At 38.1% G+C, this 26,570-nt stretch overlaps 1 protein-coding gene across 4 annotated transcripts; it reads left to right on the top strand.

Annotated features, from left to right (window-relative positions):
- The first annotated feature begins 1,716 nt into the window (after window positions 1-1,716).
- frmd8 (FERM domain containing 8) lies at window positions 1,717-22,332 on the top strand. 4 transcript variants are annotated; one of them, XM_061897904.1, is made up of 11 exons: window positions 1,717-1,840; window positions 4,334-4,431; window positions 4,508-4,675; window positions 6,386-6,487; window positions 9,437-9,495; window positions 10,157-10,323; window positions 13,017-13,232; window positions 13,308-13,431; window positions 13,516-13,665; window positions 19,136-19,364; window positions 19,444-22,332. In XM_061897904.1, exons 2-11 carry the CDS (start codon window positions 4,341-4,343, stop codon window positions 19,554-19,556), a joined length of 1,419 nt encoding a protein of 472 aa, XP_061753888.1. In that variant the 5' UTR covers window positions 1,717-1,840; window positions 4,334-4,340; the 3' UTR covers window positions 19,557-22,332. The 4 variants fall into 4 exon arrangements, with proteins under 4 accessions (XP_061753888.1, XP_061753886.1, XP_061753885.1 ...); XM_061897902.1 differs by having other exon boundaries at window positions 1,762-1,946; XM_061897901.1 differs by having other exon boundaries at window positions 1,762-2,019.
- Window positions 22,333-26,570: the final 4,238 nt, after the last annotated feature.

Below are 26,570 nucleotides of genomic sequence, written 5' to 3'. Positions count from 1 at the left end.
TACTGCCACAAAAAACATTTGAAAACCTGGATTTTCACTTTTTTTCCACTTTCTTCCTGAAAACTTATTAAACGAGTTGGTAATCCTGGTACATATCATATGATATAATAAAACTTAAAGTAACATAACATAACATAACATGACATAACATGAATATAACATAACATAAGTGCCGCTACCTGAAGAAACACAATACACCTAATACATAATATATTATAATAGTACATAACATAATATAATATAATGTATTATAATAAAATATGATATTATATAGTGAAATGTGAAACAGTACAATGCAGTATGATACAATACCATATATTGTAAAATAATATAATATAATACAATATAATATAATATTATACAATATAATATAATTCAAGGATTCAAAGAATCAAGGAATGTTATTGTTATAACCGCACACACAAGACACATGAGATGGCAATAAATTTGGAACACGAGGTCCCAAGTTTTACCCAATGAGTACAACAATAAATTAGTATTTTAAATTTAAATAGAATATTTCATAGAGTAGGTAATAAACGGCATAGGTTAATAGGAATAGATTATACATAGAATAAAATAAATAACAATACATTGTAAATCTGGTAGTGCAAATAGAATGTAAAGAAATGATAGAAAACTAAAACAAATAAAAGCTTAGCTCTAATAATACAATACACTATGATATAATATAATATAATACAATATAATATAATATAACAAATATAAAATAATATAATATAATATAATATAATATAATATAATATAATATAATATAATATAAAATAATATAATATAATATGATATAGGGCAGCACTGTGGCACAGGAGTTAGTGCATGTTTCTCACAATACGAAGGTCCTGAATAGTCTTGAGTTCAATCCCGGGCTCGGGATCTTTCTGTGTGGAGTTTGCATGTTCTCCCCATGACTGCGTGGGTTCCATCAGTGTACTCCGGCTTCCTCCCACCTCCAAAGACATGCACCTGGGGATAGGTTGATTGGCAACATTAAATTGGCCCTAGTGTGTGAATGTTGTCTGTCTATCTGTGTTGGCCCTACGATGAGGTGGCGACTTGTCCAGGGTGTACCCTGCCTTCCGCCCGATTGTAGCTGAGATAGGCCCCAGCACCCCCTGCAACCCCAAAAGGGAGTAAGCGGTAGGAAATGGATGGATGGATGGATGGATAATATATTCATTACACATAAAAATAAATGAAATAATATATAATCAAAAACAATTATACTACTGTAAAATCATGTAAAAAATACAAAGCAATATAATGGAGTTTATTGTAATATAATAGGATAATAAACACAATTATTTCAAAAGAAAATTATATATAATATAATATAATTTATTATATTATATTATAATATAATATATTATAGTGTGATATAATAACATAAACATAATATATGCCGTAAGAACTATATCGGCTTGGATTATGTGACTGCATAATTATAGCTGCGTTGACGTTCTTATGCTCAAGTAACGGCGTGACGTCATATCATTGACGTCTGGTAACACATGGACTATTCACTTTTGAGAGCCGACCTTCTTGAATCAAATCAGTTCATGTTCGACTGATCGAATATAATCCAGTGATTTTACAGTACATTTCCAGATCATGTCTTCAAGTATGAAAATATATTTAAATTTTGTTACTTAAATGCATCTTCATTGATTCGTGAACATGTAAATGTCTGGTGTTTGAACGAAACCGTCACGACCAGTAAAGACGTATTCAGATAGAACAAGTCGTTCGTTACTCACCAACTCCGAAAGCCATTCGCGGTTGTCCGGAAAGCTAGTTTTGTTTTCAGCCAACCAGTTATACCGTAAGTGACCAAAACGCTACTTTTAAACTATAGTTTTGAATAAATTAAGCGGAAGTATTTGGTGCTGATACAAGACGCGAAGAGAGGAATCCATCCGAACTGACAGGTAGTTGGACAATTACAGAAGTCTTCCTCCAATTGCTAACATCAGAACATATCAACGACATGCTAACGCCAAAGTAAGTCGTTATCGCTAATAGTTGACATGTTACTGTACGCCTATAACAACACCGCCTACAAGGCAGACACAAACATGAACGGGCTGTTCTCTTGTCCTGACTGTTACTGTTGAAATTTAAATGTGGTAAGTGTGGATATTTCCAAGGAATATTTTAACCATATTTTGTGTTTGTTTGGGCATCATCAGCACAATGTGTTTAGCAAGCTAGCTCGCCGTGTATACATCTTTAACACAAGTGCGGTCAGCTGTTAGCTTTATGTGATACATCAGGTCATGTGGAATCTCTTGTTGATGGGCAGAATAGTGACACATTGAAAGGATCGGGCAAGTTGTATGATTGAGGATTGATGTTGTTATCGAACAGAAACAGGGTTGTTGAAGTATCCAAAGTATAAATATGCATGGATATTGGATAAAGGGCTGCACGGTGCTTTTAGGCTGGTGAAATGTATCTCCATTGCGATTCGATTTGCATTTTTTATGTTGTATATCTTGTAAGCACAATACCAATGGCGCGCAATGCGCATTTTGCAAATTTAAAGGCCTACTGAAATGAGATTTTCTTATTTAAACGGGGATAGCAGGTCCATTCTGTGTGTCATACATGATCATTTCGCGATATTGCCATATTTGTGCTGAAAGGATTTAGTAAAGAACATCAACGATAAACTTCGCAACTTTCGGTGTTAAGAGAAATGCCCTGCCTTTACCGGAAGTCACAGACGATGACGTCACACGTGTGGGGGCGCCTCACATATTCACATTATTTTTAATGGGAGCCTACAACAAAAAGTGCTATTCTGACCGAGAAAACGACAATTTCCCCATTAATTTGAGCGAGGATGAAAAATTTGTGTTTGAGAATATTGATAGATTAAAAAAAATACCGTATTTTCTTGAATAGCCGCCGGGGCGCTAATTCATTTAAAATCTCTTCTCACTCCTGCGCTTATTCAAGGGATGCAGTAAAAGTAAGCAGGCGCTAATAATTTTAAAACCTCTTCTCACCCCTGCCCTTACCAATGGCATGCAGTAAAAAATTGAGTGTGATGAAAAAAAACAAAATTAAAAATGTATTCTGCGTCCGGTGCCTGGTGTTTGGGCCCACTGTTCTACAGCATGACATCGCGCCCACTTTTACACCATGCTGTCTGCGTGCCGGCCGGACGCATGAATTTCGCTGCTTCTCATACGAGATTGCAATGCATACTTGGTCACCAGCCATACCTTTCACACTGATGTTTGTGATATAAACAACTGTAAAACTCTTACTAATATGCGCCACATTCTGTGAACCCGCACCAAGCACATTTCTGGAGAGCATTGGCTCTGTGGCACATTAAAAACGCAGGATAGGGATTACCCCTAATGCCTTGTATCCGTGACTCTTGGCTATTTTACACCCGCCCCCAACCCCTCCCACCTCAACCAAGGCAAGGAGTCGTGGATGCATTGCATTGTGGGTAGGTGTTGTGTTGCGTTTGTGGTGTGTTGCAGGGCATATGTTCTCCAAAAATGTGTTTGGTGTGGGTTCACAGAGTGTGGCGCATATTATTAAGAGTGTTGATATACCACAACCATTAGTGTGATCTGTATGGCTGTGGAACAAGACCCCTGGTTTACGCACCCTAGAATCAAACAAACTCCTCCGCCGTTTTGAATTGACGGCAGGGGAAGGGTCATTCGTGACGTCACAAATTTGACCCGGCGGTAAAAGTAAGTATGCGCTTATTAATTAGGGGAGCGAGTTTTGCCCGGCCGTATTCCAAGGCAGGCGCATATTACGTGCCCGGCGGCTATTCAAGGAAATACGGTAAGTAAAAAAAAAAAAAACGCGATTGCATTGGTACGGATTCCGATGTTTTTAGACACATTTACTAGGATACTTCTGGGAAATCCCTTATCTCATAAACATTATTTAGATTCACTCAGAGACCCTCCATCTGATCTGTCAAGATGCCTCTTCTTTCTTGTGAATTGCAAAAAAAACATTTGATAATGCTGTGCTCACTTGCCAATCGCTCAGAAACTCAAAAAATATGCAGAAAAATTATGATCAAAACGCTCACTTGCCTAATATTTAAAGTGTAGACATTGTGTTCAATTAATACCTATCTGACATTTTAATTTAAAACTCAGTGTTATCTTTTTAGTTTGTATTAGATCTTGTTACATTTTGCAAAATATACTTGTCATTTGGAACGAGCAAGGTGCAGTGTTTTTTTCACCTAATTGCTAAAGCAATGCATTGCTGTGCAGTTTCCACATAACTCTGTACTGTATTACAGTAGTGCTTTCTCTGTGTGTTGCAGATTTGAGATGGAAGGAGATGAATGCAGCTTCCCCGCGGACTCATCAGATGACCACTCGCAAAGAGGAAGTGTTGCTTCTTCTGCCACACTCTCCCATTGTATGTGCACTCACTTTGGTCATATGTTTCTCTTATTGCCTTCTTGCTTACATTTTATATCGTCGTTTCATTCTAGCCCAAGATGTGCTCATCTACCTATTTGGCGACAGCGTAGTGCACTTATCTGTAGAAGGGCTCGGCAGTGTCACTGTAATGGAGTTGAGCCGCTCTGTCCGAGAAGCACTTCATGTTCCAGAGTGTGCTCAGGATGCCTTTGGCTTTTGGCTGTCATCTCCCTTGCTTGGTAAATACATACATGTTTGGTCTACAAACGTCATGCCTCTGAGAGAACTGTGACTTTTTCTTTCAGTTTTAGGTTGTTCAGAATCGGAATCAGAAATACTTTATTAATCTCCGAGGGGAAATAAAAATTTTCAGCACAATCCCATTCAAGATCAGACAAACATTACAAGGAGACAGAACAGGATCGCTGACGGGTCTGTTGAAAAGTTGTATCCGATTTTAATTGAAAAAACACCAAACCAATGCCTTTTTAGATTCAAATGATCGATACATACGGTATATATAGCCCTGTTAGAATCATATGATAGATAAATACGGTATATAATATTGAGTGGAGTGTCTCCAGTTAAACTAGATATAAACTTTAGATTTTCCCATACAATTTAATAAACCATTCCAGTGTCAAATTTTCACCACCATAAAACCTTTATATTTAGTACAGACAATGTTACAGTATAAAGTACTGTAGGCTGAGGCTGTAGACTTGCTGCTTTGAATGTAATTGTATGTAGCTTCTAGGGATGTTCCAATCAGGATTTTATGGTGCCGATTCCAAAACTGATCATTGCTGAGTGAGACCGGCTGATACCCTTTACATGTATTACTTGTAAATGATTCCATTTATCTATGGTGACTGAAATTGATAGTTTGAAATAATCAACACAATATTTAGAAAACTTCCTTATTCTAATTAATTAAAATACAATCTTTTGAGCAAACAAAACAAAAGCACAAAATACTTTTATTACTCGTTTTTGACCCGAGGTCCTTCTGTGGCTAAGGAATTATTACCTGAGATTGTAAACATTTACAAAAACATCAACAAAATTAGGAAAATAAAAATATATACCTATTTACTGTTGTAACGGTGATTTACTGATACTACATGTGGTATTGACACCACCAATATATGGATCAACCCACCCTCCTTACATGTTGTGTGCTGACTATGACAATTCTGACACGGCAATCGTTTTTGTTATACTATCCTCTCTAGACCAGTGGTTCTTAAACTTTTTTCACCAAGTACCACTTCAGAAAACATTTGGCTCTCCAAGTATCACCATAATGACCAACTTTAAAATAAAGTAGCGTCGTAGGCCAATGTATTATTTCAAACAAGGCAGAAGTTTTATTCAACAAGTGCAGTTAATATTTTTGGCCACTGTAACATTGTAGCAACATTGTAGTAATTTCTATTAAATTTGAAATATTTACCCTGCAATTAACAATACAGTGGTAACTTGATTTTACTACGGCTATCTTTTTTTTTTTTTTTGAGTTCCCCAATTTCTTTTCCGTTTTTTATTTACAGTCTCGGTTATTGTATGACCAAACATTGTGCAAAACAAACTTGTCCGTTTCCTCTCATAGCATTCCTTGTAATGCAGTGCCCAAGCAAATAATTCCATAAATTGATGCTCACTCGATCCCTGGCTGTAAATTTTTTTTTAATTGATTATGACTGAAAAAAAGGGGCCAAATATGTAAATTGATGTTAATGTTGGAAGTGACTTTTCTGATCTTACAATGGATGAATTCGTTTTACATAAAATCATGGTAAGAAAAAAACAATTCCGATTCCGTACAGTTAAGTTTTTGCCTGTGCTTGGAGCAGCTAACTCTGGAAAACCGAGGTACCACTGTATTTTAAGAAATGTAAACAAATACTGTACTGTACTGTACTGTAGCTCTCTTTTTTACTCAACAGAGCTGCAATTAAAAGCAAGGCATCAACCATACAAGTTGTGTCGCCAGTGGCAAGACTTGCTGTATCGCTTCACTGAAGCATCAGAAGACGACATCTCACAAGGTGAAAGATTGAAATGTGCTTTATCCAGAGACATAATTTTGAGATATGATTTGTAGCCATTCTCAACAAGAGAGGGCTTCACATTGTACACTACAGATAAGTGAGAAGGACAGACTAATTTAATCTCTGGATGTGTTGGTGCAAGGGTCCCCAAACTGTTGTCCTCCAGGCACCGGTTTATTGTATGCATTATTTTCACGGACCAGCTTTTCGCATGTGGCAGATAAAAACAGAAAAAATAAGCATGAAAAATCCACTCACCATAACGCTGAAGTAGTGGGAGCCCGGGACATGTTTCTTTGCAAAGAGATGGTCCTCGGCATGTTGATGACATATACTATATACCAGAGTTTCTTAACCATAGGGCTGGGGCTCAGTGTTGAGCCGCGAGCGCCCCCTAGAATGTAATATACGTGTTTTTCAGCTGTGGTCTGTACAGGCAACAGTGGTACTCAGTTGTAATACACTTATTCACCACTTGTGGCAGTAATGACAATATTAAAACAAACAGAATAAGTCTGGCGCTAATGTCACAGAGACATATCTTAAGCGCGAAAGTTATGACTAAAGTGGTGAAGCTGTATTTTCATTTACAATTCATTTGTATTGACAGTTTAGTTATTATTATTAATTTAGTTTATTTATTTTAGCACAATATAATACATATTGTATATAAATGTATTGTTTATTTGGACTGATTTTTCAAATCAGCCTGACCTAATCCTAAAATGTATTTATTAATATTATTATCTTTGTGATTAACTCCTGCTTTTATATCATTTGACAATGAAGTAAACTGTAAGTATATTAAATATAAATCAACAGTAAGATCAAAATCAAGCGTAAGCTCACTAACTCAGTGTTAATTTTGGAGTGGTCCCGGGCTCCTCAAAAAGCTTAAAGGGAAACATTACCACAATTTCTGAAGGGTTAAAACCAATAAAAATCAGTTCCCAGTGGCTTATTTTATTTTTCAAAGTTTTTCTCAAAATTTTACCCATCACGCAATATCCCGGAAAACGGCTTCAAAGTGCCTGATTTTAACCGTCGTTATATCCACCCGTCCATTATCCCGTGACGTCACAGCGTGATCAAACAGAAACAAACATGGCGGATAGCACAGAAAGATATAGTGATATTAGCTCGGATTCAGACTCTGATTTCAGCGCCGTAAGCGATTGAACAGATTAGGCATGTATTGAAACGGATGGTTGGAGTGTGGAGGCAGGTAGCCAAAATGAAATTGAAGAAGAAACTGAAGCTATTGAGCCATATCACGACAGACAGCGGCACGGGAGGAAGCGCGGACGAATTCGGCGATCGCTTTCTAACCAACGATTGGTATGTGTTTGTTTGTTTAGAGTTCGGAAATCGGTTAAAAAAACATATGGTCTTTTTTCTGCAACATCAAGGTATATATTGACGCTTACATAGGTCTGGTGATAATGTTCCCCTTTAAGCACTCCTGCCATATACAATGAGCCTGCAGGGCACTGCAGATAGAAGTTAGCCTTTGGCTACAATATTGCACATTAAAGGCTTACTGAAATTAGATTTTCTCATTGAAACGGGGATAGCAGGTCCATTCTGTGTGTCATACTTGACCATTTCGCGATATTGCCATATTTTTGCTGAAAGGATGTAGTGGAAAACATCCACGATAAGGTTCGCAACTTTCGGTGTTAAGAGAAATGCCCTGCCTCTACCGGAAGTCGCAGACAATGAAGTCACACGTGTGGGGGCTCCTTACATATTCACATTGTTTTTAATGGGAGCCTCCAAAAAAAAGTGCTATTCGGACCGAGAAAACGACAATTTCCCCATTAATTTGAGCGAGGATGAAACATTTGTGTTTGAGGATATTGATAACGACGGACTAGAAAAAAAAAATGATAAAAAAAAATAAGTTAAAAAAAAAACGCGATTGCTTTGGAACGGATTCCGATGTTTTTAGACACATTTACTAGGATAATTCTGGAAATCCCTTATCTTTCTATTGTGTTGCTAGTGTTTTAGTGAGTTAAATAGTACCTGATAGTCGGAAGGGTGTCTCCACGGGTGTCTGCACGCGCAGTGTCTCAGGGGAGTCGACGGCAGCTATGGACGGCAGACGACTTTTAGCTGTGTGTGTGTGCAGCGCTCATATTTCATAACGGCCCGTGACGTCACGCGTACACGTCATCATTACGTGACGTATTCAAGAAAAAACTCCCGGGAAATTTAAAATTGCAATTTAGTAAACTAAACCGGCCGTTATTGGCATGTGTTGCAATGTTAATATTTCATCATTGATATATAAACTATCAGACTGCGTGGTGGGTAGTCGTGGGTTTCAGTAGGTCTTTAACATTGTATATGTCTATTAATGTGCATTGTCCCATGTACTATAACAAAGGAGTTGTAATATACATCTATTAACAAGCGTATTGATGTGTTTAGTGGGATAGTCGAAAATTAAGTCTGAGAATTTGTAAATTAATTAATGTTTCTGTGCGGCCCGGTAGAAAATGTGTCACGGACCAGTACCGATCCCCGGACCGCTTGTTGGGGACCACTGTGTTAGTGTGTTGTATTTTTGGCAGTATTAAACGGTAAAGTAAAAATACATTAACATTTAAAATTTTACAAGCGTGTAACATAACTACAGTAGTTGTCAAAAAAGCTGTAGTGGCCACGCTATTCATTTAAACAAGATACAACTTTGTTTTCTAGCCTAATCTCATAATAAACCAAGTACAGTATATATTTCAACAGGTGCAGCATTACCTCACCTAACCATGAATTGATTAACGTGGACCCCGACTTAAACAAGTTGAAAAACGTATTCGGGTGTTACCATTTAGTGGTCAATTGTACGGAATATGTACTGTACTGTGCAATCTACTAATAAAAGTATCAATCAATCAATAAAAGTATCAAACCTCATTGTTTTCTCTTTTCTTTTCTCAGATGAGCCATGTCTACAATACCGCCGGAATGTGTTCTATCCCAAATCTAAAGAGCTGCAGGTACTTCAGTGATTTATGCATACACAAAAATTGTATATTCTTTTTAAAAAAAAAATTAATTTATTGTACTTACTATGGGCAGCACGGTGGCACAGGTGTTAGTGTGTGTGCCTCATAATACGGAGGTCTTGAGTTCAATCCTGGGCTCGGCATCTTTTTGTGTTGAGTTTGCATGTTCTCCACGTGGGTTCTTTCCGGGTACTCCGGCTTCCGGGTACTCCGGCTTCCTCCCACCTCCAAAGGCATGCACCCCCAGATAGGTTGATTGGCAACACTTAATGGTCCCTAGTGTGTGATTGTGAGTGTGAATGTTGTCTGTCTATCTGTGTTGGCCCTGTGATGAGATGACGACTTGTCCAGGGTGTACCTTGCCTACCACAGGAATGCAACTGAGATGGGCTCCAGCGGACCCTAACGGGACAAACGGTAGAAAATGGATGAATGTACTTTTTATGATCCCTCAAGTTTCTCAAGGGAACATGAGTGATCATTGAATGATGAAGACACTTTCAAGGCTTTTGCCAGGCATTTAAAGATGTTACTATTTTAAAAAGTATCCTTATCAAAGGTTAGATACTTACCTTTTCTGTAGTTTCATAAGATTTTAGATAGATAAAGATCTATTCTATTCTATTTAATTACTTCTTAACCTGGTTTGCAGATAGAAGATGAAGGAATACTACGACTGCTGTATGAGGAGGCTAAAAGTAACATCATCACAGGAAAATATCCCTGCGATCCCGAACACTCAGCCACTCTCGGAGCCTTGTCTCTTGCTATTGATGAGGGCACAGGCCTGGATGGGCAGACATTGACTACTACAATACGGTAAATAACAATATCTGTATTATTGCTTTGCATGACAAATAACACACATTTTTTTAAATATTTGCTGCTGTTCATGTTTAGTGTTAGTTACTGTTGAAGAGATGATATTTTTCTGTATCTTAATGCACCTGACCTACAGGCATTTTTCAAAAAAAGGTTTTCTAAAAACAGTTTTTGAAGGGAGTTTGACACTATAAACAACAAATATTCCCATTCCAAATATTATATTTTATGCTCCTTACAGTCCTCGGTGTACTGTAATGAGCACCAATCTGCCGATGTTGTCTTTTTTAGAGTTGTAATCTCCTTCTTCCTTCATTGATAAACCATCCATCCATCCATCCATCCATCCATTTCCTACCGCTTATTCCCTTTGGGGTGGCGGGGGGCGCTGGTGCCTATCTCAGTTACAATCGGGCGGAAGGCGGGGTACACCCTGGACAAGTCGCCACCTCATGGCAGATTGATAGTCCAACAGCGCCATTTTAACATGTCTTTTAAAAAGAAAAAATCAACTTTTAGATAACAAATATTGCATAAAATGGTAGATTTAAATCATTAAAAATGTAAATAATCGTATAGCGCTGTTCTACCTTTAAGGTAGGGCTGGGCGATATGGCCTTTTTTTAATATCTCGATATTTTTAGGCCATATCGCGATATACGATATATATCTTGATATTTTGCCTTGGACTTGAATTAAAACGTGATACATGTAACCACACCAGTATGATGATTCTATGTGTCCACATTAAATCATTCTTCTTCATACTGCATTAATATCTGCTTATTTTAAACTTTCACATAGAGAAAGAAATCAAAACTAAGTCAATTGACCAAAACTGTATTTATTAAACAGTTACTAAGCAGTGGCACAAACGTTTCATGTTATTTACAAAACAGAAAGTGCAAGATTGTCAGAGACCTTTTAGGTGTCAAATAAAAATGAGCTGCATAATAGGAAATCAAACAGTGTTTAAATTCTATTTTTTTCATACGGTGTTGATGTGGAAATGTTTGCCTCTGCATTTTGACGGTCTGGTACCGAACAGAGATGTTGATATACAGTTTAAAGCACTCTTCATTCTATAGCGTGTAACTTTTCAAATGATGCTACTTATTAGCAGTAATGCTACTTTTTGTAGAAACGCCGTTTTGCCCCACACTTGACAAATTACGGTTGTCTGTTCGACATATTCCCCCTCTTGAAGCCGAACCACCACCAGATTTGCACCTTCTTTCTCTCGTATTACCACTCCCACGGCTCCGCTAGCATCACAGCTAATGTTACCCATGCTGCTACCTCTCTGCTGCGCGAGGGCGTACACGTACGTGACGTATGACGTTCTTTGCGAAGGAGAGACAGGAAAAAGCGAGGAGAACCTGTAGTGTAATGCCTGTAGCTAAAAGCAACTGCGTGAAAACGTATACTCGAATATCACGTAATAGTCATTTTCTATATCGCACAGAGAAAAACCCACGGTAAATCGTGTATATCGATATATCGCCCAGCCCTTACACATATATATATATATATATATATATATATATATATATATATATATATATATATATATATATATATATATATATATATATATATATATATATATATATATATGTATATATATATATATATATATATATATATATATATATATATATATATATATGTATATATATATATATATATATATATGTATATATATATATATGTATGTATGTATATATATATATATATATATATGTATATATATATATGTATGTATGTATATATATATATATATATATGTATATGTATATATATGTGTATGTATGTATATATGTATATGTATATATATGTATATGTATGTATGTATATATATATATGTATATGTATATATATGTATATGTATGTATGTATATGTATGTATGTATATGTATATATGTGTATGTATGTATATGTATATATATATATATATATATGTGTGTGTGTGTATATATATACATATATATGTATATATATATATATATACATATATATGTATGTATATATATATATATATATATATATATATATATATATATATATATATATATATATATATATATAGCTTAGATAGGCACTAGCGACCCCAAAGGGAATAAGCGGTAGACAATGGATGGATGGAGGAAAATGTGACCAAATCAGCTGGGTCACTCTAACCCAAAAAAATAAGAGTTGTGGAAATTCAAGACAGCCATGACATTATATCCTTCACAAAAGTATACAAACTCTTGACCACGACTGTATGTACACAGGGGTTAGTGTATATGCCTCACAATACGAAGGTACTGTGTTTGATCCCTGGGCTCAGGGTCTTTCTGTGTGGAGTTTGCATGTTCTCCCTGTGACTGCGTGGGTTGCCTCCCGGGGACTCCGGCTTCCTCCCACCTCCAAAGACATGCACCTGGGGATAGGTTGATTGACAACACTAAATTGGCCCTAGTGTGAGTGTGAATGTGAATGTTGTCTGTCTATCCGAGTTGGCCCTGCGATGAGGTGGCGACTTGTCCAGGGTCTACCCTGCCTACCACCCGAATACAGCTGAGATAGGTTCCAGCAATTCCTCTCCCTTTCCCATGCGCCATCTTGCTTGTAACAAAAAAAACACAACACAGGATATATTTTGAGCTACACATGGTTGTGACAATGGTTTGTTACTCAATTCACAGAGAGAAGAAGCTGTCTTCTTTTCTACCAGCGCACATTTCGATTGGGGGTGGCGGTTTATTCTCTACGCTGAGAGGAAAGTTGAGCCGTCAAACAGGGCTAGAGCAGAGCCTGTTTGAAGAATACAGAAAGATCAACACATCTGCTGGAGACTCTCAGCAACACTCGAAGCTTCTTCACCAATACCTCAGCATATGTCACATGCTGCCTTACTATGGGTATGAGATTTATCCATGTAGAAACTATTGTTAACACCTCAGATACCTGAGAACTGAGCTGAACTGTGCAAACAGTTGTGCTTTCTTTGAGGGGGAGATTGACAAACCTGTCCAAGGTATCCTCAAGAGGGGAAAACGCAAATCTGTCAGCGTTGGTATATGCCTCGAGGGAGTCTATGTGATGGATGTGAAAGAGAAGGTAGGTGCACTTTATTTCTATCTTTTGTTTTGCCCCACTCTGCTCCAGAAATTACAAATTGTTCCTCTTGAACACATGTTGCAGCACGTATTGCTTGGCTTGCGCTTCAACGAGCTATCCTGGGATCACAGCTACCCTGAGGAGGAGGGCGATTCACATATTCTGTGGCTTGAGTTTGATGGCGACGAAGATGGCACGCCAGTCAACAAGTTACTGAAGATTTACTCCAAACAGGTGAACAAATGAAGTGTGCATACTGAATTTTCCATTAGTCTACAAAGAATGTGATTCTGCATCTTCAATGATTTAAAGTGTTATATCCTTAATATAGCATTAATTTAATAACTGTTACTCAAAAACAGTAAAACAATTATCAAACCATACCTTATATTTTGAGAACGGCTTTCAGTTCTATCATTGTCATTGCCTTATCATCAAAGGTATCCATGAAAACCATCAGTGGAACGTAAAAATACCCTTTGTAAATAAAGAGATCAGGTGATATCTCACCTGTCTTGTGCATACCAACATTTGAATAAAGGGCTGCAACTAACGATTATTTTGATAGTTGATTAGTCAACGGTTATCTTAACGATCAGTTGACTAATCAAATAATAAAGTGTACACATATTTAATGGCTGTGATTTTTCCATCAACTTCTAAATGCAGCTTAAGTTAGTTAAGGCATGTCCTTACAAACAACAGATAAGACTAATTCATAAATATTTTTTATACTGTAACTGTGCTGCCCATACAGTTAAAATGACTAATACAATGTTGTCCATTTAAAAGAAAGGAAAGGGAAAGTGCTAAAAAAACAAACACATTATTAACCTTGTTTATGTGTTAAAATAGCAGCAATGAAAACACACAACAAAACACAAGTTTCTCAAAAAGAAAAACATTTTGTGATGTTCAAAAAGCTGCACACTGATATATTGACTATTGATTAACTATTGACAGTGTTAGCACTCTGATACTCAATGTGTATGATTTGATCTTCGACTAATTTAAAATATGTTGGCTATTTTATAGATAGTATGTTTAATCTTATAATAATAATAATACCTGGGATTTATATAGCGCTTTTCTAAATACCCAAAGTCACTTTACATGTGTGTGTGGTGGGGGGGTTGGGGGGAAGGGAGGATAAAAACCACTTTATTAGAAAAGAAAACTAAGATAAGCAAGCAAAAAAAGAAAAATAATAAACACTAAGAGCAGGGTCAGTTTGGAAAGGCTAGTGTGAAGAGGTGAGTTTTTAGGGTGGTTTTGAAGGTAGGGTGGGAGGGGGCATCTCTGATGTGCCTGGGGAGAGCGTTCCAGAGAGAGGGGGCAGCCACGGAGAAGGCCCTGTCGCCCCAGGTCCGGCGCCTGGTCTTGGGGACCTCCAGGAGGCCGGCATCACTAGACCTAAGGGAACGGGACGGGACATGTGGCTGGAGGAGGTCAGATAGATAGGGTGGAGCCAGGTTATGGAGTGCCTTGTAGGTGGTGAAGAGTGTTTTAAAGGTGATTCTGTATTTGACAGGCAGCCAGTGGAGGTCATGAAGGACAGGTGTGATGTGCTCTCTAGAGCGGGTTCCGGTGAGCAGGCGGGCAGCGGAGTTCTGGACATATTGCAGTTTATTGAGGGTTTTGAAGGTGATGCCGTAGAGGATGCTGTTGCAGTAGTCTAGCCGGGATGAGATGAAGGCGTGGATGAGGGTTTTGGCAGCAGAGGATGTGAGGGAAGGCCGGAGACGGGCAATGTTTCTGAGGTGGAAGAATGCAGTTTTGGTGGTGTGGTTTACGTGGGGGAGGAATGAGAGGGTAGGATCGAAAGTTACACCTAGATTGCCGATGTGGGTGGAGGTAGTGACAAGGGAGCTGTCTATGTTTAATGATAAGTCGAGTGGAGCGAGTGAGGGAGTCGAGGCCAATGATGATTATTTCAGATTTGTTGCAGTTGAGTTTTAGAAAGTTTTTTTGCATCCAGGTTTTTATGTCTGTGAGGCAGGTGGTGAGAGTTGAGTGGGTGGCTGTGGTGATGGTCGTGGTGGAAAGGTATAGTTGTGTGACGTCGGCATAGCAGTGAAATTGAAGGCCGTGGTGACAGAGGATCTGACCGAGGGGTAGGAGGTAGATGGTGAAGAGTAGGAGGCCAAGTACTGAGCCCTGGGGGACGCCGTGGGTGACTGGGGCAGTGGAGGAGGTGCAGTTGTTGGTTGAGATGAATTGCTGACGGTCAGAGAGGTAGTATTTCATCCAGGAGAGGGCAGTACCGGATAAACCAAGGGAGGAGTGGAGGCATGATAGGAGGATGGAGTAGTTGATGGTGTCGAATGCAGCACTGAGGTCGAGGAGGATGGGGATGGAGAGGGAACCAGAGTCGGCAGAGAGGAGGATGTCGTTGGTGACCTTCAGGAGGGCAGTTTCTGATACCTACGCTTCGGTGCCTGTGTGTGTTAGAGTATGAGTGCATGTGCACGCGCGCTTGCTCGCGCAGTTCCCATTCGTTAAAGTGCCTTTTTTCATGGCATTGCAAATAGATTAAATTCTATATTTGTTTCTTTAAATGTTGTCTATTTAATAAGTTGTTTCTTTATTTTTATGATACCTCCTCATTAGTGCCTGGGTGTGTTTGTGTGTGCGGTTCGCAATTGTTAAAGGGCCTTTTTTTTCGGCATTGCAAATTGACGCTGCTTTGAAACCTCCTTGAATTTATGTAGACAAAGTTTAGCTGGCTAACTTTGGATAAAATGATAGTTAAAGTGACTTTTCAAACAACTGTGTCTCATTCTTGTTAGCGAGCTAGCAAGGTAAATAAATAAATAAATGGGTTGTACTTGTATAGCGCTTTTCTACCTTCAAGGTACTCAAAGCGCTTTGACACTACTTCCACATTTACCCATTCACACACACATTCACACACTGATGGAGGGAGCTGCCATGCAAGGCGCCAACCAGCACCCATCAGGAGCAAGGGTGAAGTGTCTTGCTCAGGACACAACGGACGTAACGAGGTTGGTTCTAGGTGGGATTTGAACCAGTGACCCTCGGGTTGCGCACGGCCACACCCCCACTGCGCCACGCCGTCCCAAGATAGAAGCTAACAATCTTAGGGAGGCTGTATCCGTATCCTTTTTTTTTTTTATTTGTGTCGGCCGTAATTCTTTCGTGACGGGCCGCCACAAATAAATGAATGTGGGAAACCCTGCTTAAACTTAAAATGTTTTCACTTCCAATGTTTTTGCAAGTGATCCATTTCCGTCCGTGAAAACGAGTGATGATGTCTCGATTATTGTCGACAAATATAATTGTCGGTGACAAATTTTATTGTCTACTAATCGTTGCAGCCCTATTTGATCATGGTAAATTCCTCAAGATAATATGGGACATATGGTATTTTCAAAATAAGGTGCTAATTGTTAAACAATACGCAAAACTATCCTTGCCTAGTGTAACTGCGCAAGAGCTGCACATAAAGACCTATTCTTTCGTTTGCGCTCAAGTGATGTTTTAAAATGCTAGAAGTTACGCACGTTTGTCTTATTTGTTATTTAGGCAAAAGTGCTAACTTAAGTTTGTGAAAGAAGGCAATGTTTTTACTAATTAGGTGGACTTTGCCATGACGTCTTTTATTTCTGAGTTGTTTCTTTTTTGTTCTTGGAGTTTTACTAACACTTGTGCATGTTTTTGAAATCCATGAAAAAACTACAAAAATACAGGCCGTATTAATTTGGGCAGTGCCAGTCACATAACGAAACATAGTTTCACATGTTATTATAGCCATCCTAATGTAATGTGTTGTGTTAAGAGTTAAGAGTTAACAGCCGTCAGTATGGCTTTAGACGGCTGTTTGTGTTTGTGTCTTTTGTTAACGTGTGCTTGCGCACATGAGCCTAACAGCTGACATGTTGATATTAATTGTCCCAAAAAATCAACAGAATCAATTGATAGATGCTACTTTATACATGTATTTTATATTTAAAAGGGAACTGCAGTCTTTTTTAAAATGTTGCCTATCGTTCACAAATGAAAGACGTGATGATGGCTGTTATTTTTATTTCTTTTGCATTCTAAATATTAAATAAGTTCGATCAAATGTTAGCTTACATTGGAACCTATGGGAGCCGCGCAATTTTGCCTATAGAGCCCTTAAAAAAACATCCAGACACCATAACTGAGGTTTTATATACAAAATGTAAGTATATATGTAATATAGAAACAGCACATTCATCATAACATTTAATTTGTACATATTTTAAACATTTTAAAAACACATAACGTTATTTATTTTTTTTTCCTTCATCACTGATTATTACTCACTGCAGACCTTGAGAGCCAACAAAAACAATAAAACATCACTTACCATAGAAGGTTTTCTGTTATTAGGATGCCGACTGCTGGGGTGTTCATATATTTCCATTTAGGTGAAGAATGTCTCATAAACCTCTACAAAGAAACAAGATGAGTGGGCGGCGGGATCCAAGCGTCTTTTCGTGTCCTTCTTGTCATTTCCGAGTCCTAAATGGCTGTCAAAGTGTACCAACTTGTTAGAAGACCTACTTAGAATTCTTATGTCCAGGTGAGATGCATGAATTATGATCTAGAATAAACTTACATGGAGCAAGGAAGCAGCAGACCACTCAATGATGTAAACATAAAAAGACACGGAAGTGATCACGATGCCGCTATAAATAAATTGTCTGCGTTAGCGCTTATAATAACATTATCACTAATACTTGGTTAATATTCAAATCATAAAATGTAAATGGAGTATTGTCAGTTTTTGAATGTTTTTTATGGGTGAAATCGAGGAGCTCCCATTGACTCTGCTGTAAGCGGACTTTCATTTAGGTTTATTTAATATTTAGAACGTGTTAAAAAAATCCATCAGTTGTCATGTCTTTTATAATGATTGTGAACCATAGGCAAAATTCCAAATAAAAGTGCAGTTTCCCTTTTAACAGGCACATAGTTCAATTGTCACAGTCCAAATGAAATTGTTTTATGTTCCGTAGCAGGATTTCCAAACACGGCCGATATACGTCTGGTCCCCTTCCGCTGTGGTTGCACTCACGAGACAACGATGTGCATTTACATTTTTAAAATTCAGAGTGGCATTATGGTCCTTTTTTTCCTCATATTAATGGATGTATCCAATTGTTTGTCTCATGTAAAGCAATCAGAAAAGAGTTGATTGCCAAAAACATGCACCTGGGGATAGGTTGATTGGCAACACTAAATTGGTCCTAGTGTGTGAATGTGAGTGTGAATGTTGTCTGTTCAGAGTGTACCCCGCCTTCGGCCCGATTGTAGTTGAGATAGGCTCCAGCGCCCGCCACCCCCACCCCCCCCCCCCCCAACCCCAAAGGAAATAAGCGGTAGGAAATGGATGGATGCTTTTAGAGAGTTTAAAAAAAAAAAAAATCTGACTTTTAAGTGCATTAGAATGTTTTACTTCCCTGGGGCGCTAAACTTATTCCAGCCTCAGAAGCCGAAAATGTACCTAACTCGATGGGAGAATACGCGGACAGGGAATGCCCACATTTAGGGACTTCTTGGGTGAAGGCACGCAATGACAGACTTAATTCAAAGGGCAGAATGGTGCGCAGCCAAAATCTGCCCAATTGTTCCGCAAATGGCTTTGTAAAAGATGACGCATTTACAAACAACACTAAAATAAACTGCAGTTGATGGTATTGTGTCGTTTGAACAGGCAGAGCTTATGAGTGGCTTCATTGAGTTCTGCGTGGAGCTGAGGTCAATGTCTGAGGTAGGAGCTGCGACAGAAACTGACGGTGAGGCAAGTCTTTCTCAACTAGCCTCTGGCCAAGATGGCAGCAGCAAGAACGGACGTGGCGGGAGGCGTGGGATGATCCGTCGACAGGGCAGTGTCATGTGCAGCCGGGTCCATTCACTTCACACCATCAACTATGTGGACAATGGTGAGTCTATGCTTATAATGCAGAGACAAGTCATCACGATCAGAGTCGTTTAATTTGACTGCCTGTTCTTTATTTTCAGGAAAAGAGATCAAATGCTTAAAGCCAAAAAGAGCTGCATCCTTTTTCACCCGACAGGCATCCGCCCCCATGTACTCTTCTGTGCAAGTGACAGAAAGCCTGGAGCAGGGTTAAACTCACCTGTAAGCACTGCCTCCTGCTCAAGCAAAGACCAAAACCAAACTTTTTACACTGATATATAAAGGATAACTTGGACTGTGTGGTAATTTATGAACATACGAAGGACCAAGTAACAACTTGTAGTGTGAGCATATTTATCTTTTGAAGTTTTGTATATTTTGCAGGTAAAAAGTGATGGGTTAACTGATATGCCCAAAAGGTCTAACATACGCATTCATAAAGTGACAAGCGCTAACAAAAAAACTTAATATGTTCAAGACAAGCCTTATAGAAATCATCTGAAGCTGTTTGGCTTTTCTGCATTGGTCTCGTGTTGAAAACATCACAACATAACAGTGGAACTACTACACATTTTCCTGAAAAAGTGTAGCGCCCCCTTTGGGTTGTGCTTAATATTATTTTGAAGACATTCTGGCATCATTGTAATATTTACAGATATCATCAAGGGACAACAGTTCACTGACTTATGGGCAATTGTGATTTTAAGTCCTGTTGCTTGGTGGTGGCCATGTTTAAAAAAAACAAAAAAAAAACGTGCTTGTCAGCCTCCCAAAGGTGTGTGCATTTTGTGATTTTTGTCATTTCAAGTCAGTACAATTTATGGGGTCAAACAGCAGTGCCACCATATATACAAACATGGGTCTGTGTTTTGCCATATTTTCACCCTTTTGTGTACGATGATTCAAGAGTAGAAAAGTTAGTTGTCTATTGTCCTATTTTTTTTTTTTTATGTGACTATACCTCTCTTCCTTTGCACCTATTGTGTCTCTCTGACATTGCAATTTAACCCACTATATGACGATTCCTTGTCAAGAACTACCGGACAAATGCTTTATTTAACTTGCCAGTGCCTTTATACGGTGAACGTCAACAGGGTTACTTACATCAAAAACACGCTGGTTGATTAGTGACTTAGATTTTAACTTTTGTTGTTTGCTGACTCAGGCATGTGAGAATTTAAATAAATATCATATCCTAGTTTGCAGTTGCAGAACAGCAGGGAATTGAGATTGCACTTTTTTCTGTTGGGGACATTAAAGTTAGTCAAAAATAGCACTACCGGTATGCTGCTGTGAAACATAGTGGGCTAAAATTCTGCACCGTTTGTGCCAGTGATTCACCCATGTCTTATTTTGGAATGGTGTCACGCCATAAACCTAAAAAGAAACCATTTCGTTTTTAGTTCAAATAAGCCATTGCTTGTTTTAATAGACATAATTTTTGCAAACTGATTGAAATAGCCTTGAAATCGTGTATCTTTCTTAAACATTTGACCATACCACTCTCTAAAAAAATGTGTAAAAAATACCACCACATTGTTAGACATCAACTGGAATAATATTGTAACTTCATGCATATCCTTTAAGCTAGTGGTTCTCAAACTTTCTTTATTAAACCTCCCTTATGATGAAAACAATTGTATTGATGAAATTGATAACGCTAATAACTTTAGTTATAACGGTGTTTAGATTCAGATCAATTTGCTTTGCTGCCAACCAATAAGATACAGTGTGTCCAGTCTTTTTCCCCCTCCAGTTGAGAAACACTGTTTTAGCCATACTGCCATCCATTACGTTCCCTAATTCCCATGCAACAAACTCAACACTTTTTACTTTTATGTGATCATGTGAGGTTTCAATATGTTTGCTGTGGTATATAAACTACCCGCAATCCAATTTATAACTAATCCTATGCATGTCACATTGTAGAATAGGCATTCCAACATATTCTTAATGATGCACTGTTTGTAAATCTTATCTCTGTCTTCTGTTTTTTTTTTTCAATCTTATCAGCTTTTACTAAAAAGTTTGGTTTGGTGTTAGACAATATCCTTTCCTCGGTTGTTATGCAGACACGTCGAGTGCCTTTATTGTTTTGTGCTTTTTTTGTATTCAGATGGCTGTTTATAGTGCTCGGAAACTATGAATAGACAGGTTTTTTACTGTACTTTATACTTCTCATATTGTGATGTGAGTATGTCATTGACTAGAGGAAACAAAATGTCTTTCTGCTGAGCATATTTGTCAGCATTGCCTGGTGACAATGTTTTAATTTGCACTTCTTACAGAGTGAATGAATTAAATGAGCAAAGTCGTAATACATTTCAGAGTGACTAAATGTCTGGCTTTCATCAAACAATGCCTAACTTGTTATTACATGTCTACTTTTAGTGTTCATACAATAATGTGTAATACAATCCTGATTGATTGATTGAAACTTTTATTAGTAGATTGCACAGTTTAGTACATATTCCGTACAATTGACCACTAAAAGGTAACACCCGAATAAGTTTTTCAACTTGTTTAAGTCGGGGTCCACTTAAATCAATTCATGGTAATGAAGACGGACATGAAAGTTGCTTTGTTTCATTATGAATGCTACTGTGTGTGTGTGTGTGTAATCACCAGTGCAGCATAACAATAGAAACGTTTCAAGTCAACCAATTTGAGAAAGGCAGTCTTCTCACGCCATCTTAATGTTTCATATATTCTTCTCACATATGGAAAATATCTTTTTTACTTTTAGTTTATACAGTATCATAAAGTGTGTATGACTGTTGGACATCCTTACATTTACCTAAAAACAACTCACTGAACCCCAGATGTATCAACACCACTGCAATTGCATTTTATTCTTAACTAATTTGCAAATACCTTTCGTAGGGGTTTGTTACACTTTTTTTTTAAATATTATCCCAGATGCAGTATTCAAATATGTTGTTCTTGTTCTTCTGTTGTTAATCCTTGACCAATAAAAGTTGCTTTAGTTAGTTTGTGCTCCTCCTTCTATTTTAATTTAGCTTTGTGTCTCTTATTTATATATATATATATATATATATATATATATATATATATATATTCAGTCAAGAAAATAAGTATTTGAACACCCTGCTATTTTGCAAGTTTTCCCACTTAGAAATCATGGAGGGGTCTGAAATTTTCACGGTAGGTGCATGTCTACTGTATGAGAGATAACCTAAAAAGAAAAATCCAGAAATCACAATCTAAATGATAAATGGGTTGTACTTGTATAGCGCTTTCCTACCTTCAAGGTACTCAAAGCGCTTTGACACTACTTCCACATTTACCCATTCACACACTGCTGGAGGTACCTGCCATGCAAGGCGCTAACCAGCTCCCATCAGGAGCAAGGGTGAAGTGTCTTGCCCAGAACACAACAGATGTGACGAGGTTGGTACTAGGTGGGGATTGAACCAAGGACCCTCGGGTTGTGCACACCCCCCCTGCACCGCGCCACGCCGTCTATGATTTTTTTAACAATTTATTCGTGTGATACCGCTGAAAATAAGTATTTGAACACCTGTCTATCAGCTAGAATTCTGACCCTCAAAGACCTGTTAGTCCGCCTTTAAAAGTCCTCCTCCACTCCACTGTATTATCCTGAATCAGATGCACCTGGTGAGGTCCTTAGCTGCATAAAGACACCTGTCCACCCCATACAAATACAGTAAGACCCAAACATTCAGCATGGCTAAGAGCAAAGATCTGTCCAAAGACACCAGAGACAAAATTGTACAACTCCACAAGGATGGAAAGGGCTGCGGAGAAATTGCCAAGCAGCTTGGTGAAAAAACGTCCACTGTTAGAGCAATCATTAGAAAATGGAAGAAGCTAAACATGACGGTCAATATCAATCGGATTGGAGCCCCATGCAAGAAATCACCTCGTGGGGTCTCAATGATGCCAAGAAAGGTGATGAATAAGCCCAGGACTACACGGTAGGACTTGGTCAATGACTTAAAAAGAGCTGGGGCCACTGTTTCCATGGTCACTGTTGGTAATACACTAAGAAGTCATGGTTTGAAATCATGCATGGCACGGAAGGTTCCCCTGCTTAAACCAGCACATGTTAAGGCCCGTCTTAAGTTTGCCATTGACCATTTGGATGATCCAGAGGAGTCATGGGAGAAAGTTTTGTGGACGGATGAGACCAAAATTGACCTTTTTGGTCATAATTCCACTATACGTGTTTGGAGGAAGAAGAATGATGCGTACCATCCCAAGAACACCATCCCTACTGTGAAGCGTGGGGGTGGTAGCATCATGCTTTGGGGGTGTTTTTCTGCTCATTGGACAGGACGACTGCAGCCATGTATTGTGAGATTTTGGCCAAAAACCTCCTTCCCTCAGTCAGATCATTGAAGATGAGTCGTGGCTGGATATTCCAACATGACAATGACTCAAAGCACACAGCCAGAAAAACCAAGAAGTGTCTTCATAAGAACCATATCAAGGTTCTGGAGTGGCCTAGCCAGTGTCCAGACCTAAATCCAATTGAAAATCTTTGGAGGGAGCTGAAAGTCTGTGTTACTCAGCGACAGCCCAGAAACCTCACTGATCTAGAGAAGATCTGTGTGGAGAAGTGGGCCAAAATCCCTCTTGCAGTCTGTGCAAACCTGGTAAAGAACTACAGGAAATGTTTGACCTCTGTAATTGCAAACAAAGGCTACTCTACCAAATATTAATGTTGGTGTTCAAATGCTTATTTTCAGCTTTATCACATAAATAAACTGTTAAAAAATCATAGATTTTGGTTTCTGCATTTTTCTTTTTAGGTTATCTCTCATACAGTGGACATGCACCTACAGTGAAAATTTCAGACTCCTCCATGATTTCTAAGTGGGAGAACTTGCAAAATAGCAGGGTGTTCAAATACTTATTTTCTTCACTGTATATATATATATATATATATATATATATATATTTTTTTTTTTAATTTATATTTCGCAAATCTTCAATTGTTAACTACCAGCATTTGAAAGGCATTATTAGTAAATATAACCAACTGACTAAATGTTTTACAGCATTACACGAGAGTATGCGGTGCTTATGTCAAAATTACACTTTTCTTGCTGATGGATTAAATATTTAGCTAATAGTTTTCTTTACATTAGATGTAGAGATTAAATCGTTAAGTAAAAGTTAAAGTACCAATGATTGTCACACACACACCAGGTGTGGTGAGATCAACCTCTGCATTCGACCCATCCCCTTGTTCCACCCCCTGGGAGGTGAGGTGAGCAGTGAGCAGCAGCGGAGGCTGTGCTCAGGAATCAAATTGTGAACAAAAATGTTAAATCAAAATGTTATATTTTGCATATAAATGCTACATTCAAATCTAAACGTAAAGCTAAATATTTAGAAATATGAGGGATATATATCCATCCATCCATTTCTTACCACTTGTCCCTTTTGGAGTCGCGGGGGGTCGCTGGAGCCTATCTCAGCTGCATTCGGGCGGTAGGCGGGGTACACCCTGGACAAGTTGCCACCTCTTCGCAGATACATGTATGTAGCAGTGGGATATTTGCAAATATGTTCTAAATTTTAGCTTTACACTTGGCGAAACATTTCGATTTTAACATGTATTTTTCAATCCAACATTTATTTTTTGGATTCAGCATTTCGATTTAACATCCATCCACCCATCCATTCTTTACTGCATGTATCCATCCATTTCAACCGCTTATTCCCTTTGGGGTCGCGGGCAATTATAATTAATATTTAGGTTCTACATTTAAAGTCACAATTTACTTTTGACCTGAAATGTGAAGAAAATGGGCTCAATGTGAGAGAAGTGAGCTAAAAGTTCAAAATGTATCCGTTAGAACAGTGGTTCCCAACCTTTTTTCAGTGATGTACCCCCTGTGAACATTTTTGTAATTCAAGTAACCCCTAATCCAGGGGCCGGGAACCTTTTTGGCTGAGAGAGCCATGAAAGCCAAATATTTCAAAATGTATTTCCGTGAGAGCCATATAATATTTTTTAACACTGAATACAACTAAATGCGTGCATTTTAAGTAAGACCAACATTTTTAGGCTGTAATAAATTGGGGCGGTATAGGTCGGTTGGTAGAACGGCCGTGCCAGTAACTTGCAGGTTCGATCCCCGCTTCGCCATCCTAGTCCCTGCTGTTGTGTCCTTGGGCAAGACACTTTACCCACTTGCTCCCAGTGCCACCCACACTGGTTTAAATGTAACAATTAGATATTGGGTTTCACTATGTAAAGCGCTTTGAGTCACTAGAGAAAAAGCGCTATACACTTCACATCTTATTCTTTTAAATAACATTGGTATTCCAAAGCTAACCAATAATAAATATAATACCTCTTACCATTAATGCAACTTCTTGAACAGGTGCGATAGAAAATGAATGGTTGGATTAAAATGCATGAGAATGTTTTATAATTTGAATGTTATTTTTAACACTGTGATTACCAGCAGACTTATTCATTACTTATCGTGTTGAGCAATGTCAGCTAAGATTTATCTGAGAGCCAGATGCAGTCATCAAAAGAGCCACATCTGGCTCGTGAGCCATAGGTTCCCTACCCCTGCCCTAATCAGAGCAAAGCATTTTTGGTTGAAAAAAAAGAGATAAAGAAGTAAAATACAGCACTATGTTCTGATTTACAGCACTATGTTCTGATTTACAGCACTATGTTCTGATTTATTAAATTGTATAACAGTGCAAAATATTGCTCATTTGTAGTGGTCTTTCTTGAATTACTTGGAAAAAAAGGATAACAATATCTAAAAACTTGTTGAAAAATAAACAAGTGATTCAATTATAAAAAAAAAATTCTACACATAGAAGTATTCATCAACTTAAAGTGCCCTCTTTGGGGATTGTAATAGAGATCCATCTGGATTCATGAACTACATTCTAAACATTTCTTCACAAAAAAAGAAATCTTTAACAACAATATTTATTGAACATGTCCACAAAAAAATCTAGCTGTCAACACTGAATATTGCATTGTTGCATTTCTTTTCACAGTTTATGAACTTACATTCATATTTTGTTGAAGTATTATTCAATAAATATATTTATACAGGATTTTTGAATTGTTGCTATTTTTATAATATTTTTTTTTAAATCTCACGTACCCCTTGGCATACCTTCAAGTACCCCCAGGGGTACGCGTACCCCCATTTGAGAACCACTGCGTTAAAAAAATTTAATTTCTTGTTTACGTTTAAAG

Source organism: Nerophis ophidion, linkage group LG04 (assembly GCF_033978795.1).
Source record: "Nerophis ophidion isolate RoL-2023_Sa linkage group LG04, RoL_Noph_v1.0, whole genome shotgun sequence".
Taxonomy (NCBI): Eukaryota; Metazoa; Chordata; class Actinopteri; order Syngnathiformes; family Syngnathidae; genus Nerophis; species Nerophis ophidion.
The sequence above is the reverse complement of the archived record's forward strand: the minus strand, read 5'-3'. Positions and strand labels throughout refer to the sequence as shown.